The following is a 15,445-nucleotide window of genomic DNA, read 5'->3' on the forward strand; positions in this document are numbered from 1 at the left end:
TCACCCTTACTGAGCCAGAAAGCCATATCAAACACCACTGATATCTGCGGGAGCATCCCGGGTACATGCTGCATAAATGTTTGCCTAAAACATCACTACTACTTTGGCTTGGTGAGTTCCATCGACGAGTCGCCCCCTCTCAAACAACAACACACACAATCAGTGGAAGTGCCTGTGACCGGCCGAGCCTTTGGAGACGTAATGCGTTCTCCAAGGAGCCCAGCCTAATGAGTTCTGAAGCGGTGTCTTGCTGTGATGTATTCTCTGTGTGGTTGGGGCTAAGTGAGAAACAGGCCTGTCACCGGGACAGGGACACACTCCTCGGCCCGTAGAGCCGTCGTCGGGAACACAGTGGCGGCACTGTTGCCGTGGCAGCCGTGTCTGACGGACGGGCGGTGGAAGCAGGGTTGATTGCAGTCCCAGGTGTTGCGAGTCAAGCGGAGAAATGAGTCTCTCCTTGGAGGGGGCGAGCGAGCACTTTCCTTATTAATGTGTTTATTATACCCTGAGAAGGCTAATAAATGAGGTGTGTGTGTGCCTTAATGAGGATGATAGATGCTAGTGTTATTCTGGAGCCGCGTGAAGGGGTTCCATTGCGCGCGTGCGCGTGTGTGTGTGTGTGTGTACATTCACATGTGTGTCATGCTTACGGCTCATCTTAACGTCTATTAAAGCAGCTGGAGTACATCAAGGTCATTATAGAGGAATGTGTGTGTGTGTACAGATAGCAAGAACACACACACACACAGCGGGTTCAGTGGGTAATAAAGTGAGGAAATGCATCCCACCTTACACTGAACTCATTTCAATACACTACAGTGGCATCATGTCCTTTACTTGTGTGAAGGAGAGAAGACAAAGGAGCAACTTCAAACTATTGAGATGCCCCAAACTGTTGTCTGTGATAAAATGGCAGGATTGTTCTCTCAGGTTGTTCCTGTGCTTTCTGTCTAACTGAATCTTGGATTTCAAACAAGGATGTTGTGTGAAAGTACATGTTGATTTGGTCAGTGTTGTCTGTTATAAGAATTTTCCTTCCTTTTTCGTTGTCTGTGTGTGGTTCCGGCCAGTGGGCGGATACGGGAGGTATTCAGACAACAGTCCTCCGGTTTCTTTCCAATGAATTCAGCAGAGAGTATCGAGAACAAAACATGTTCTCATGTTTAACACAAACTTGAACTTGGAATCAACCGGCTCTGGAAGATTTAGCTATTTAAGTTACCTCCAACCTCTCACATAACTGTCCAGACATTGGCAATATTCCACTTGTACTTCCCTTTCCAGTCATGCATTCCTTATCCCCCTGACATGCTATCTCTTTATATACACTCCAGTCCAGACATTTGCTAAATTGACACTCAAGCATACCCACATTCTCAAGCATACCCACATACCTGTCTCTCTCTCCCTCTCTCGGTGTGTGTGTGTGTGTCTCTCCCTCTCTCGGTGTGTGTGTGTGTGTCTCTCTCTACCTCAGTGTGTGTGTGTGTGCGTCTCTCTCTCTCTCTCGGTGCGTCTCTCTCTCTCTCTTGGTGCGTCTCTCTCTCTCTCTTGGTGCGTCTCTCTCTCTCGGTGCGTCTCTCTCCCTCTCTCGGTGTGTGTCTCTCTCTGTCTCTCGGTGTGTCTCTCTCTCTCTCTCTCTCTCTCTCTCTCTGTGTCTTGCTCTCTCTCTCTGCTCCTATACACTGCTAAACAGAGCTAAGTAGTGTGGGCAGTGTGACTGTTCTGAGTGGGTGAGTCATAGAGAAACTTGATGTTGTTGGGTACTCTGGTAGATGAACAGAGGCTCTAAAGGGATCCGTGTGACTGCTGCTGCTGGCTGTAGTGTAGGTAGGTAGGTTCTCTCTGTGTTCCTGAGTCAGGGTAATTAGTCAGAGTGGAGATGAGACAGACAGACAATTTGTCATGGCCCGGTAGTGACCGAGCCTTCAACGTCTGTCAGCGCCTCGCCAAACACACCCATCCTTCTACCACCACCTCACAAGGACACAGCAGACAAATGAGCAGGGAGGTGCCGTCACTGCAGCCATGCATCAAATCAAATGTTATTGATCACATAAGCATATGTAGCAGATGTCAGGTGTAGTGAAATGCTTGTGTTCCTAGCTCCAACAGTGCATTAGTATCTAACAATTCACACACAACTAAAAGTAAAATAATGGAATTAAGAAATATATAAATATTAGGACGAGCAATGTCGGAGTGGCATAGACTAGAACTAAGCAATAAGGCCCGAGGGGGTGTGGTATATGATCAATATACTACAGATAAGGGCTGTTCTTATGCACGGCGCAACGCGGAGTGCCTGGACACAGCCCTTAGTTGTGGTATATTGGCCATTTACCTCAAGCCCCCGAGGTGCCTTATTGCTATTATAAACTGGTTACCAAATGTTTTGTTGTACCTGTGGTATACTGTCTGATATACCATGTCTATCAGCCAATCAGCATTCAGGGCTCGAACCACCCATTTTCTAATACAGTATATACATATGAAATGAGTAAAACACTATATAAACATTATTAAAGTGGCCAGTGATTCCATGTCTATAGGGCATGCTAAGATGCAAGGTGAGTAACTGGGTGGTAGCCGGCTAGTGATGGCTATTTAACAGTCTGATGGCCTTGAGATAGAAGCTGTTTTTCAGTCTCTCGGTCCCAGCTTTGATGCACCTGCACTGACCTCACCTTCTGGATGATAGAGGGTTGAACAGGATGTGGCTCGGGTGGTTGATGTCCTTGATGATCTTTTTGGCTTTCCTGTGACAATGGGTGCTGTAGGTGTCCTGTAGGGCAGGCAGTGTGCCCCCGGTGATGTATTAGGCAGACCGCACCACCCTCTGGAGAGCCCTGCGGTTGTGGGCGGTGCAGTTGCCGTACCAGGCGGTGTTATGCGCGACAGGATGCTCTCAATTGTGCATCTGTAACAGTTTGTGAGGGCCTTAGGGGTCAAGCCAAATTTCTTCAGCCTTCTGAGGTTGTAGAGGCGCTGTTGTGGACCATTTCAGATTTTCAGTGATGTGTACGACGAGGAACTTGAAGCTTTTCACCTTCTCCACTGCGGTCCCGTCGATGTAGATAGGGGTGTGCTCCCTCTGCTGTTTCCTGAAGTCAACGATCAGCTCCTTTGTTTTGTTGAGGGAGAGGTTTTTTTCCTGGCACCACTCTGCCTTCACGTCCTTCCTGTAGACTGTCTCGTCAATGTTGGTAATCAGGCCTACTACTGTTGTGTCGTCTGCAAACTTGATGATTGAGTTGAAGGCATGTGTTGCCACACAGTCGTGAGTGAACAGGGAGAACAGGATGGGGCTGAGTACGCACCCTTGTGGGGCCCCTGTGCTGAGGATCGGCGAAGTGGAGATGTTTCCTACCTTCATTACCTGGGGGCGGCCCGTCAGGAAGTCCAGGACCCAGTTGCACAGAGTGGGGTTCAGACCCCAGGGCCCCGAGCTTAAACCTCTCTGGGATATGTGGGACGCTAGCGTCCCACCTCGACAACAGCCAGTGAAATTGCAGGGCGCCAAATTCAAAACAACAGAAATCTCATAATTAAAATTCCTCAAACATACAAATATTATACACCATTTTAAAGATAAACTTCTTGCTAATCCAGCCACAGTGTCTGATTTCAAAAAGGCTTTACGGCGAAAGCATACCATATGATTATGTTAGGTCAGCGCCTAGTCACAAAAAAACATACAGCCATTTTCCAGCCAAAGAGAGGAGTCACAAAAAGCAGAAATGGAGATAAAATGAATCACTAACTTTTCATGATCTTCATCAGATGGCACTCATAGGACTTCATGTTACACAATACATGTATGTTTTGTTCGATAAAGTTCATATTTATATCCAAAAATCTCAGTTTACATTGGCGCGTTATGCTCAGTAATGTTTTGCCTCCAAAACATCCAGTGATTTTGCAGGGAGCCACATCAATTTACAGAAATACTCATCATAAACATTGATATAAGATACAAGTGTTTTACATAGAATTAAAGATACACCTCTCCTTAATGCAACCGCTGTGTCAGATTTCAAAAAAGCTTTACGGCAAAAGCACACCATGCGATAATCTGAGTACAGCGCTCAGCCACCAAAACAAGCCAAAACCCGCCATGTTGTGGAGTCAACAAAAGTCAGAAATAGCATTATAAATATTCACTTACCTTTGATGATCTTCATCAGATTGCACTCCCAGGAATCCCAGTTCCACAATAAATGTTTGTTTTCTTTCGATAAAGTCCTTATACCGCCTTTCAGTTCACTATTCCAAATGCACAAGGCGCATGCACTAAGTCCAGACGAAAAGTCCAAAAAGTTGCATTACAGTTTGTAGAAACATGTCAAACGATGTATAGAATCAATCTTTAGGATGTTTTTTATCATAAATCTTCAATAATATTCCAACCGGACAATTCCTTTGTCTTTAGAAATGAAAAGGAACGCAGCTCGTACACACGGCCGCGCACGTAACTTAGCTCATTGCATTCTGCCAGACACCTGGTTCAAACAGCTCTTATTCTCTCCCCATTCACAGTAGAAGCATGAAACAACGTCCTAAAGACTGTTGAAATATGACCCCACAGACACTGTATATTGGATCACTTGAAAAAACTACAACCTCAGATTTCCCACTTCCTGGTTGGATTTTTTTCTCAGATTTTTGCCTGCCATATGAGTTCTGTTATACTCACAGACATCATTCAAACAGTTTTAGAAACTTCAGTGTTTTCTATCCAAATCTACTAATTATATGCATATTCTAGCTTTTGGGTCTGAGTAGCAGGCAGTTTACTCGGGGCACCTTATTCATCCAAGCTACTCAATACTGTCCCCAGATCTCAAAGAAGTTAATGATGAGGGTGTTGAAGGCTGAGCTATACTCAATGAACAGCATTTTTACATGGCTATTCCTCGTGTCCAGATGTGGATCTGTTGGGGCGTTAAGCAAGTTGAAGTGGGTCTAGGGTGTCAGGTAAGGTAGAGGTGATATGATCCTTAACTAGCCTCCCAAAGCACTTCATGATGATAGAAGTGAGTGCCACGGGGTACTAGTCATTTAGTTCAGTTACCTTTGCTTTCCTGGGTACAGGAACAATGGTGGACATCTTGAAGCAAGTGGGAACAACCGACTGGGATAGGGAGAGATTGAATATGTCCGTAAACATTCCAGCCAGCTGGTTTGTGCAAGCTCCGAGAACGCGGCTAGGGATGCCGTCTGGGCCGGAGGAACAGAGGAGGTGCCGTCCCTGCAGCTACGCATGGAGGAACGGAGGAGGTGCCACGCATGGAGGAACGGAGGAGGTGCCGTCCCTGCAGCCACGCATGGAGGAACGGAGGAGGTGCCGTCCCTGCAGCCACGCATGGAGGAACGGAGGAGGTGCCGTCCCTGCAGCCACGCATGGAGGAATGGAGGAGGAGGAGGGAGGGAGAGAGATGGAGGGAGGCACATAGCTGTCATGCCTATAACATTCTCATTACGAGCTCTTGTTTTGGTACAAGGAGATTAATGAACAGAGTTAATGTTAGGATCATTGTTGCTGGAGTCTTGTGGGGGTGTAGGCTTAGTGAAGGTGTAAGTGGAGGCCACAGTGTTGTCAGGGCGGGGGTGTTGGCTTAGTGAAGGTGTAAGTACAGATGTTAAGTGTGGTGCGGTTGCTTTAACAACCGCACAAACGTCCCTCTGTGCGCACACTGTGTCTTGAAGGAAGGTTTGAACCCACTTAACCACAAAAAGTCTCCCAAGTTTTCATCATCATTGTAAAGCCCTAGTTATTGTGTTGCTTTGACAGTCATTTCTGAAGATTATTATTGTCCCACACCGCTGCATCATTCGTTGGGGACAACATGTTTACTGTTACATTGTTTGGTTCATGTGATTCATAAAGAATACAAATAAAAACTGTAAAAGGTAAATTCTGTTACGTGAACTGAACTAATTTTAATATGGTGAAACTATTCCTTTTTAATTAAAACTATTCCCTGTTTCTTTATTTTAATATGGTGAAACTATTCCTTTTTCATTAAAACTATTCCCTGTTTCTTTATTTTAATATGGTGAAACTATTCCTTTTTCATTAAAACTATTCCCTGTTTCTTTATTTTAATATGGTGAAACTATTCCTTTTTCATTAAAACTATTCCCTGTTTCTTTATTTTAATATGGTGAAACTATTCCTTTTTCATTAAAACTATTCCCTGTTTCTTTATTTTAATATGGTGAAACTATTCCTTTTTCATTAAAACTATTCCCTGTTTCTTTATTTTAATATGGTGAAACTATTCCTTTTTCATTAAAACTATTCCTTGTTACTTTATTTGACACCTAATAAGCACCTAATATAACCACTTTATTTAATTTAACCTCTTGAAATGGGAAAACATGTTTTTTTTTATAAGTTTAAAATGTGCTCTTTATGACAGAATGTTAAAATGAGATGACACACTACTAGAGGTGACCGATTTCAAGTTTTCATAACAATCGGTAATTGTCCGATTACATTGCAATCCACGAGGAGACTGCGTGGCAGGCTGACCACATGTTACGGGAGTGCAGCATCAAAAGGACCTGTGGTTGCAAGGAGCCAAGGTAAGTTACTAGCTAGCATTAAACTTATCTCATAAAAAACAATCTTCACAATCACTAGTTAACTACACATGGTTGATGATATTACTAGGCGTGTCCTGCGTTGCATATAATCAAAGCGGTGCCTGTTAATTTACCATCGAATCACAGCCCACTTCAACTTTGCCAAACGGGTGATGATTTAACAAAAGCACATTCGTTGCACAAATGTACCTAACCATGAACATCAATTCCTTCGAATCAATACACAGAAGTATATTTTTTTAAACCTGCATATTAGCAGGCAATATTAACTAGGGAAATTGTGTCACTTCTCTTGCGTTCAGTGCAAGCAGAATCGGTATATGCAACAGTTTGGGCCGGCTGTCTCGTTGCGAACTGTGTGAAGACCATTTCTTCCTAACCAAGACCGTAATTCATTTGCCAGAATTGTACATAATTATCACATAACATTGAAGGTTGTGCAATGTAACAGGAATATTTAGACTTAGGGTTGCCACCCGTTCGATAAAATACGGAACGGTTCCATATCTCACTGAAAGAATAAACGTTTTGTTTTCAAAATGATAGTTTCTGGATTTGACCATATTAACCTGTTATGACTAGGGGGCAGTATTTTCACGGCCAGATAAAAAACGTACCCGATTTAATCTGATTATTACTCCTGCCCAGAAACTAGAATATGCATATAATTATTAGCTTTGGATAGAAAACACTCCAAAGTTTCTAAAACTGTTTGAATGGTGTCTGTGAGTATAACAGAACTCATTTGGCAGGCCAAAACCTGAGAAGATTCTGTACAGGAAGTACCCTGTCTGACCATTTCTTGGCCTTCTTGATTATCTCTATCCAATACAGGGGATCTCTGCTGTTACGTGACACTTCCTACGGCTCCCATGGGCTCTCAGAAGGTGGCAAAAAGCTGAATCGTGGCTTTGCAGGCCCTGGCTGAAAAACATTAGCGCGTTTGGATAGTGGCCGGTCAGAGTACTATGAGACTCAGGCTCGTGCACGAGGGGATCCCATGTTTTTATTTTCTCTCTCTTTGTACGTAAACACGTTTTCCCAGTCTGAATATTATCGCTTTTTTACGAGAAAAATGGCATAAAAATTGATTTTAAACAGCGGTTGACATGCTTCGAAGTACGGTAATGGAATATTTAGAATTTTTTTGTCACGAAACGCGTCGGGCGCGTAACCCTTCGTCACCCTTGGATAGTGTCTTGAACGCACGAACAAAACGCCGCTATTTGGATATAACTATGGATTATTTTGAACCAAACCAACATTTGTTATTGAAGTAGCAGTCCTGGGAGTGCATTCTGACGAAGAACACCAAAGGTAATCAAACTTTTCTAATAGTAAATCGGAGTTTGGTCAGGGCTAAACTTGGTGGGTGTCAAAATAGCTAGCCGTGATGGCTGGGCTATCTACTCAGAATATTGCAAAATGTGCTTTCACCGAAAAGCTATTTTAAAATCGGACACCTCGATTGCACAAAGGAGTTCTGTATCTATAATTCTTAAAATAATTATGTATTTTGTCAACGTTTATCATGAGTAATTTACTAAATTCACCGGAAGTTTGCGGGGGGTATGCTAATTCTGAACGTCACATGCTAATGTAAAAAGCTGTTTTTTGGATATAAATATGAACTTGATTGAACAAAACATGCATGTATTGTATAACATAATGTCCTAGGGTTGTCATCTGATGAAGATCATCAAAGGTTAGTGCTGCATTTAGCTGTGGTTTTGATTTATGTGACATTATATGCTAGCTTGAAAAATGGGTGTCTGATTATTTCTGGCTGTGTACTCTGCTGACATAATCTAATGTTTTGCTTTCGCTGTAAAGCCTTTTTGAAATCGGACAGTGTGGTTAGATTAAGGAGAGTCTTGTCTTTAAAATGGTGTAAAATAGTCATATGTTTGAAAAATGGAAGTTTTGGGTTTTTTGAGGAATTTGTCATTCGCGCCACGCCTATCATTGGATATTGGAGCAGGTGTTCCGCTAGCGGAACGTCTAGGCTCGTATTTCTGTGTGTTTATTATAATTAAGTCAATGATTTGATATTTGATAGAGCAGTCTGACTGAGCGGTGGTAGGCAGCAGCAGGCTCGTAAGCATTCATTCAAACAGCGCTTTACTGCGTTTGCGAGCAGCTCTTAGCAATGCTTGAGGCACAGCGCTGTTTATGACTTCAAGCATATCAACTCCCGAGATTAGGCTGGCAATGCTAAAGTGCCTATAAGAACATCCAATAGTCAAAGCAATATGAAATACAAATGGTATAGAGAGAAATAGTTGACGTGTCATAATTCCTATAATAACTACAACCTAAAACTTCGGAACTGGGAATATTGAAGACATGTTAAAAGGAACCACCAGCTTTCATATGTTCTCATGTTCTGAGCAAGGAACTTAAACGTTAGCTTTTTTACATGGCACATATTGCACTTTTACTTTCTTCTCCAACACTGTGTTTTTGCATTATTTAAACCAAATTGAACATGTTTAATTATTTATTTGGGACTAAATTGATTTTATTTATGTATTATATTAAGTTAAAATAAGTGTTCATTGTTTATTAAGTATTGTTGTAATTGGCATTATTACAAATAAACTCAGCAAAAAAAGAAATGTCCTCTCACTGTCAACTGCATTTATTTTCAGCAAACTTCACGTGTAAATATTTCTATAAACATAACAAGATTCAACAACTGAGACATAAACTGAACAAGTTCCACAGACATGTGACTAACATAAATGGAATAATGTGTCCCTGAACAAAGTAACAGTCAGTATCTGGTGTGGCCACCAGCTGCATTAAGTACTGCAGTGCAGCTCCTCCTCATGGACTGCACCAGATTTGCCATTTCTTGCTGTGAGATGTTACCGCACTCTTCCACCAAGGCACCTGCAAGTTTCCGGACCTTTCTGGGGGGAATGGCCTTAGCCCTCACCCTCCGATCCGTTAGGTCTCAGACGTGCTCAATGGGATTGAGATCCGGGCTCTTCGCTGGCCATGACAGAGCACTGACGTTCATGTCTTGCAGGAAATCACGCACAGAATGAGCAGTATGACTGGTGGCATTGTCATGCTGGAGGGTCATGTCAGGATGAGCCTGCAGGAAGGGTACCACATGAGGGAGGGGGATGTCTTCCCTGTAACGCACAGTGTTGAGATTGCCTGCAATGACAACAAGCTCAGTCTGTGACACACCGCCCCAGACCATGACGGGCCCTCCATCTCCAAATCGATCCCGCTCCAGAGTACAGGCCTCGGAGTAATGGTCATTCCTTCGACGATAAACGCAAATCCAACCATAAACAATGTTTAAACTCTTTACATTGAAGATCTTTTAAGTTATTTTGATTTTTACAAATTATCTTTGAAAGACCGGGTCCTGAAAAAGGGACGTTTCTTTTTTTGCTAAGTTTATATACATAACAATCGTCCGATTTTAATCGGTATCGGTGGTTTTTGGTCATCCAATAATCGGTATCGGCGGTGAAAAAAAAGAAATCATAATCGGCCGACCTCTACACACTACCCAAAATGGACTCCAATGTGGAACGACCCTAACAGTACCACTCTTGAGCTGATCGCTACAGTTTTTAGCCCATAGGTTATATATAAACAGTCCCAAGTCTCTAACAGCTGGACCTGAGATGGGACCGTATTTGACTCAATTTTCCACCAAAATGTTTAATCTCAGCAAAATTGTCTTCCACCCACGCAAAGAAAAATATCCTCTGTTTTGTCATTTGAGCTCCAGAACAGTAGACTTGTCTTAGCCCACACTTTCACATCTAGTCCAATACATGCTGAGAGAATATGTGAAGGACCAGATGAGTGTTTTCACATCTGGGATGCACACCTGATACACTTGTGATATGAGCTACCAAGCTAGTCATACGGTATGGCTATTAGGACCTCCTGTTATGTGTGTTGCAGGAAGACACATCAAAGGCAGTGTATTGGTATAGACCGTCCAGAAATGAACTCTTGATTGCTGCTGCGTTTGGATGCTTGTTATGGATATTCCAAGGCAATATCATATTCATCTCTGTTTTGATCATAACACCCATACAGCATAAACAGGTAGGAGTTAGTGCTGTCTAGGTAGTCACATATGGGAATTCTCTGAAGGAAGACTGTCTGACAGTTGATATAGAATGAATACGTTTCTTTGAAAAGTCCATATTTAGAATGGGCTGAGATGCTGTCAGTTTGACGGAGATGTTAGCAGCAACCACCAACAGACTGTATGTGTAGATTATACCCCTTCTGGATATACTGTATTATCGCTTGTTTTCACAGACATTTTCCACCACCATTAAAACTTGCCCAATGCACATTAAGATAGAAATGTACAATTCTCAGCCAATCTTTGCAATGGGTAGCACACACACACACACACACACACACACACACACACACACACACACACACACACACACACACACACACACACACACACACACACACACACACACACACACACACACACACACACACACACACACACACACACACACACACACACACACACACACACACACACACACTCTTCTGTATGTTATGCTGTTATGCAGTTGGTCTAAGGCTCAGCCAGCCTGAGAGTAGAGGAGTCTGTCTGATCATCACTTGTCAGAGAGCTGTCCGTCTCAGGGCCCTGGGGTGAAGTCTGTCTCACTGGGAGACGGGTTGTTGGGAACGTGGAATGACTCCCCTGTCAGAAGGTGTGTGGGCCTGCACGCATGTCCGTGTGTGTGTATTACTCTATCTACCCGTGTGTGAGTGTGTTGAGTTTGTGTGTGTGCATCAGTGTGTGTGTGTGTGGTGTGCACTCATTTATATTTCTGTCTGTCTTTGGGTGTGCGGTGGATGGGATGTGGGGGTTCTTTCTGGATGTGAGTGACAAGGGAACAGGGAGAGAGGGAGGTAGAGGAGGAACTGTCTGCCTACGTGGCAGATACTTGTCGAAAGGTGCTCTTCCCCAGGCGTCTCCTGCCAAACCAGGCTCGGGGGTAAACAAGAAAAGGTCAATTTTCTTACCCATATTTAAAGATCCCAATACAACTAGGACCTAGCAACAAGAGGCTTCAAGGGTTGTTACGCACAATTAGGCCGATAATTGGCATTTTATTTCTGTGATTGCAGTTCAAACACAACCGGTTCTCTTGAGGATTTCAGGGCTATTTCAACCGAATTTCAGTGTTTGTTGAAACTGTTTGAGGTTTGAGTCGACGGCTACATTTGAATGCAGCGCCACGGGTTGTGTCCGTTTGGAATCATCGTCTGCTCCCCGCGAATGTCAGATCATAAATATTCATCCTCTTTCCGATTCCCAATTTTGTTTTGCTCAATAAGCACTTGTTCTTCGCAGTGATGGAGGGGAAAACTGCCTGGAGCTCCCCTACGCTTTCAGAGGGTTTAGGTTACTCTGTTCTCACTAGTCTAGACTCAGAGTTTAATTAATTACTTCCAATTGTCGCGTGTTGAGAATGTGAGCTTTGGGGTATACGAAGACACTCTCCCCTAGAAAGTAAGCCAGCTGAAATAAGCAATTAGAGTGGTTTTGCCTAATGTCTTTAAAGTGATCATAGAAATGGCATTTGTAAGAGAGAGAAATGTTGAAAGAAAACTATTTCACTAAAGAGTCAGCACCCTAAAGTGGTTACAGGTCATGCCTCAGTCCTTTTTGTTGTGATTTAGAAGTGGCATCTGTAATCTGAAGCATCATAAGCCTTATGCCAGAAGCAATGGAATTGTAGATCACTTTCATTTGAAAGAAAACTACAGAATGTCTCTCATAGACTACATGAAGATAATTATAATTGTGTGTCAGAATGTGTGAATAAATGCTGTTATTCTGCTCATTAGGTCACACAGAAGGGTGCTGCCCTCTCCTCATACCAAGTCCTCTCTCCTCATACCAAGTCCTCTCTCTCCTCTCTCACCTCATGCCAAGACCTCTCTCTCCTCTCCCCTTATGCCAAGACCTCTCTCTCCTCTCCCCTTTTGCCAAGACCTCTCTCTCCTCTCCCCTTATGCCAAGACCTCTCTCTCCTCTCCCCTTATGCCAAGACCTCTCTCTCCTCTCCCCTTATGCCAAGACCTCTCTCTCCTCTTCCCTCATGCCAAGTCCTCTCTCTCCTCTCTCACCTCATGCCAAGACATCTCTCTCCTCTCCCCTTATGCCAAGACCTCTCACTCCTCTCCCCTTTTGCCAAGACCTCTCTCTCCTCTCCCCTTATGCCAAGACCTCTCTCTCCTCTCCCCTCATGCCAAGACCTCTCTCTCCTCTTCCCTTATGGCAAGACCTCTCTCTCCTCTCCCCTTATGCCAAGACATCTCTCTCCTCTCCCCTCATGCCAAGACCTCTCTCTCCTCTTCCCTTATGCCAAGACCTCTCTCTCCTCTCCCCTTATGCCAAGTCCTCTCTCTCCTCTCTCACCTCATGCCAAGACCTCTCTCTCCGCTCCCCTCATGCCAAGACCTCTCTCTCCTCTCCCCTTATGCCAAGACCTCTCTCTCCTCTCCCCTCATGCCAAGACCTCTCTCTCCTCTTCCCTTATGCCAAGACCTATCTCCCCTCTCCCCTTATGCCAAGACCTCTCTCTCCTCTCTCCTCATACCAAGTCCTCTCTCTCCTCTCTCACTTTATGCCAAGACCTCTCTCTCCTCTCCCCTTATGCCAAGACCTCTCTCTCCTCTCTCACCTTATGCCAAGACCTCTCTCTCCTCTCCCCTCATGCCAAGACCTCTCTCTCCTCTCCCCTTATGCCAAGACCTCTCTCTCCTCTCCCCTCATGCCAAGACCTCTCTCTCCTCTTCCCTTATGCCAAGACCTCTCTCTCCTCTTCCCTCATGCCAAGACCTCTCTCTCCTCTCTCACCTCATGCCAAGACCTCTCTCTCCTCTCCCCTTATGCCAAGACCTCTCTCTCCTCTCTCCTCATACCAAGTCCTCTCTCTCCTCTCTCACTTTATGCCAAGACCTCTCTCTCCTCTCTCACCTCATGCCAAGACATCTCTCTCCTCTCCCCTTATGCCAAGACATCTCTCGCCTCTCCCCTTATGCCAAGTCCTCTCTCTCCTCTCCCTTTATGCCAAGACCTCTCTCTCCTCTTCCCTCATGCCAAGACCTCTCTCTCCTCTCTCACCTCATGCCAAGACCTCTCTCTCCTCTCCCCTTATGCCAAGACCTCTCTCTCCTCTCACCTCATGCCAAGACATCTCTCTCCTCTCCCCTTATGCCAAGTCCTCTCTCTCCTCTCCCCTTATGCCAAGACCTCTCTCTCCTCTTCCCTCATGCCAAGACCTCTCTCTCCTCTCTCACCTCATGCCAAGACCTCTCTCTCCTCTCCCCTTATGCCAAGACCTCTCTCTCCTCTCACCTCATGCCAAGACATCTCTCTCCTCTCCCCTTATGCCAAGTCCTCTCTCTCCTCTCCCCTTATGCCAAGACCTCTCTCTCCTCTTCCCTCATGCCAAGTCCTCTCTCTCCTCTCTCACCTCATGCCAAGACATCTCTCTCCTCTCCCTTTATGCCAAGACCTCTCTCCTCTTCCCTTATGCCAAGACCTCTCTCTCCTCTCCCCTTATGCCACGACCACTCTCTCCTCTCCCCTTATGGCAAGACCACTCTCTCCTCTCTCCTCATACCAAGTCCTCTCTCTCCTCTCTCACCTCATGCCAAGACATCTCTCTCCTCTCCCCTTATGCCAAGACCTCTCTCTCCTCTTCCCTTATGCCAAGACCACTCTCTCCTCTTCCCTTATGCCAAGACCTCTCTCTCCTCTCCTCTTATGCCAAGTCCTCTCTCTCCTCTCTCACCTCATGCCAAGACCTCTCTCTCCTCTCCCCTTATGCCAAGACCTCTCTCTCCTCTCTCCCCTTATGCCAAGACCTCTCTCTCCTCTCCCCTTATGCCAAGACCTCTCTCTCCTCTCCCCTTATGCCAAGACCTCTCTCTCCTCTCTCCCCTTATGCCAATATCTCTCTCCCCTTATGCCAAGACCTCTCTCCCCTTATGCCAAGACCTCTCTCTCCTCTCTCCCCTTATGCCAAGACCTCTCTCTCTCCTTATGCCAATACCTCTCTCTCCTCTCTCCCCTTATGCCAAGACCTCTCTCTCTCCTTATGCCAAGATTTCTCTCTCCCTTTATGCCAAGCCCTCTCTCTCCTCTCTCCCCTTATGCCAAGACCTCTCTCTCTCCTTATGCCAAGACCTCTCTCTCCCTTATGCCAAGACCTTTCTCTCCCCTCTCTTCTTATGCCAAGACCTCTCTCTCCTCTCTCCCCTTATGCCAATATCTCTCTCCCCTTATGCCAAGACCTCTCTCCCCTTATGCCAAGACCTCTCTCTCCTCTCTCCCCTTATGCCAAGACCTCTCTCTCTCCTTATGCCAATACCTCTCTCTCCTCTCTCCCCTTATGCCAAGACCTCTCTCTCTCCTTATGCCAAGATTTCTCTCTCCCTTTATGCCAAGCCCTCTCTCTCCTCTCTCCCCTTATGCCAAGACCTCTCTCTCTCCTTATGCCAAGACCTCTCTCTCCCTTATGCCAAGACCTTTCTCTCCCCTCTCTTCTTATGCCAAGACCTCTCTCTCTCCTTATGCCAAGACCTCTCTCTCCTCTCTCCCCTTATGCCAAGACCTCTCTCTCTCCTTATGCCAAGACCTCTCTCTCCTCTCTCCCCTTATGCCAAGACCTCTCTCTCTCCTTATGCCAAGACCTTTCTCTCCTCTCTCCCCTTATGCCAAGACCTCTCTCTCTCCTTATGCCAAGACCTCTCTCTCCCTTATGCTAAGACCTTTCTCTCCCCTCTCTTCTTATGCCAAGAC

At 45.0% G+C, this 15,445-nt stretch overlaps 1 protein-coding gene across 1 annotated transcript in view; it reads left to right on the forward strand.

Moving 5' to 3' along the window:
* Positions 1-5,213: 5,213 nt before the first annotated feature.
* LOC106602266 (glutathione S-transferase C-terminal domain-containing protein) overlaps positions 5,214-15,445 on the forward strand; it is a 51,586-nt gene continuing 41,354 nt past the window's right edge. Inside the window, exon 1 of the mRNA XM_082973951.1 lies at positions 5,214-5,382. Coding sequence (XP_082830077.1) covers positions 5,214-5,382 — 169 coding nt within the window. The remainder of the gene's footprint in view (positions 5,383-15,445) is intronic.

This window comes from Salmo salar, chromosome 04 (genome assembly GCF_965601325.2).
Source record: "Salmo salar chromosome 04, fSalSal1, whole genome shotgun sequence".
In the NCBI taxonomy this organism is placed as follows: domain Eukaryota; kingdom Metazoa; phylum Chordata; class Actinopteri; order Salmoniformes; family Salmonidae; genus Salmo; species Salmo salar.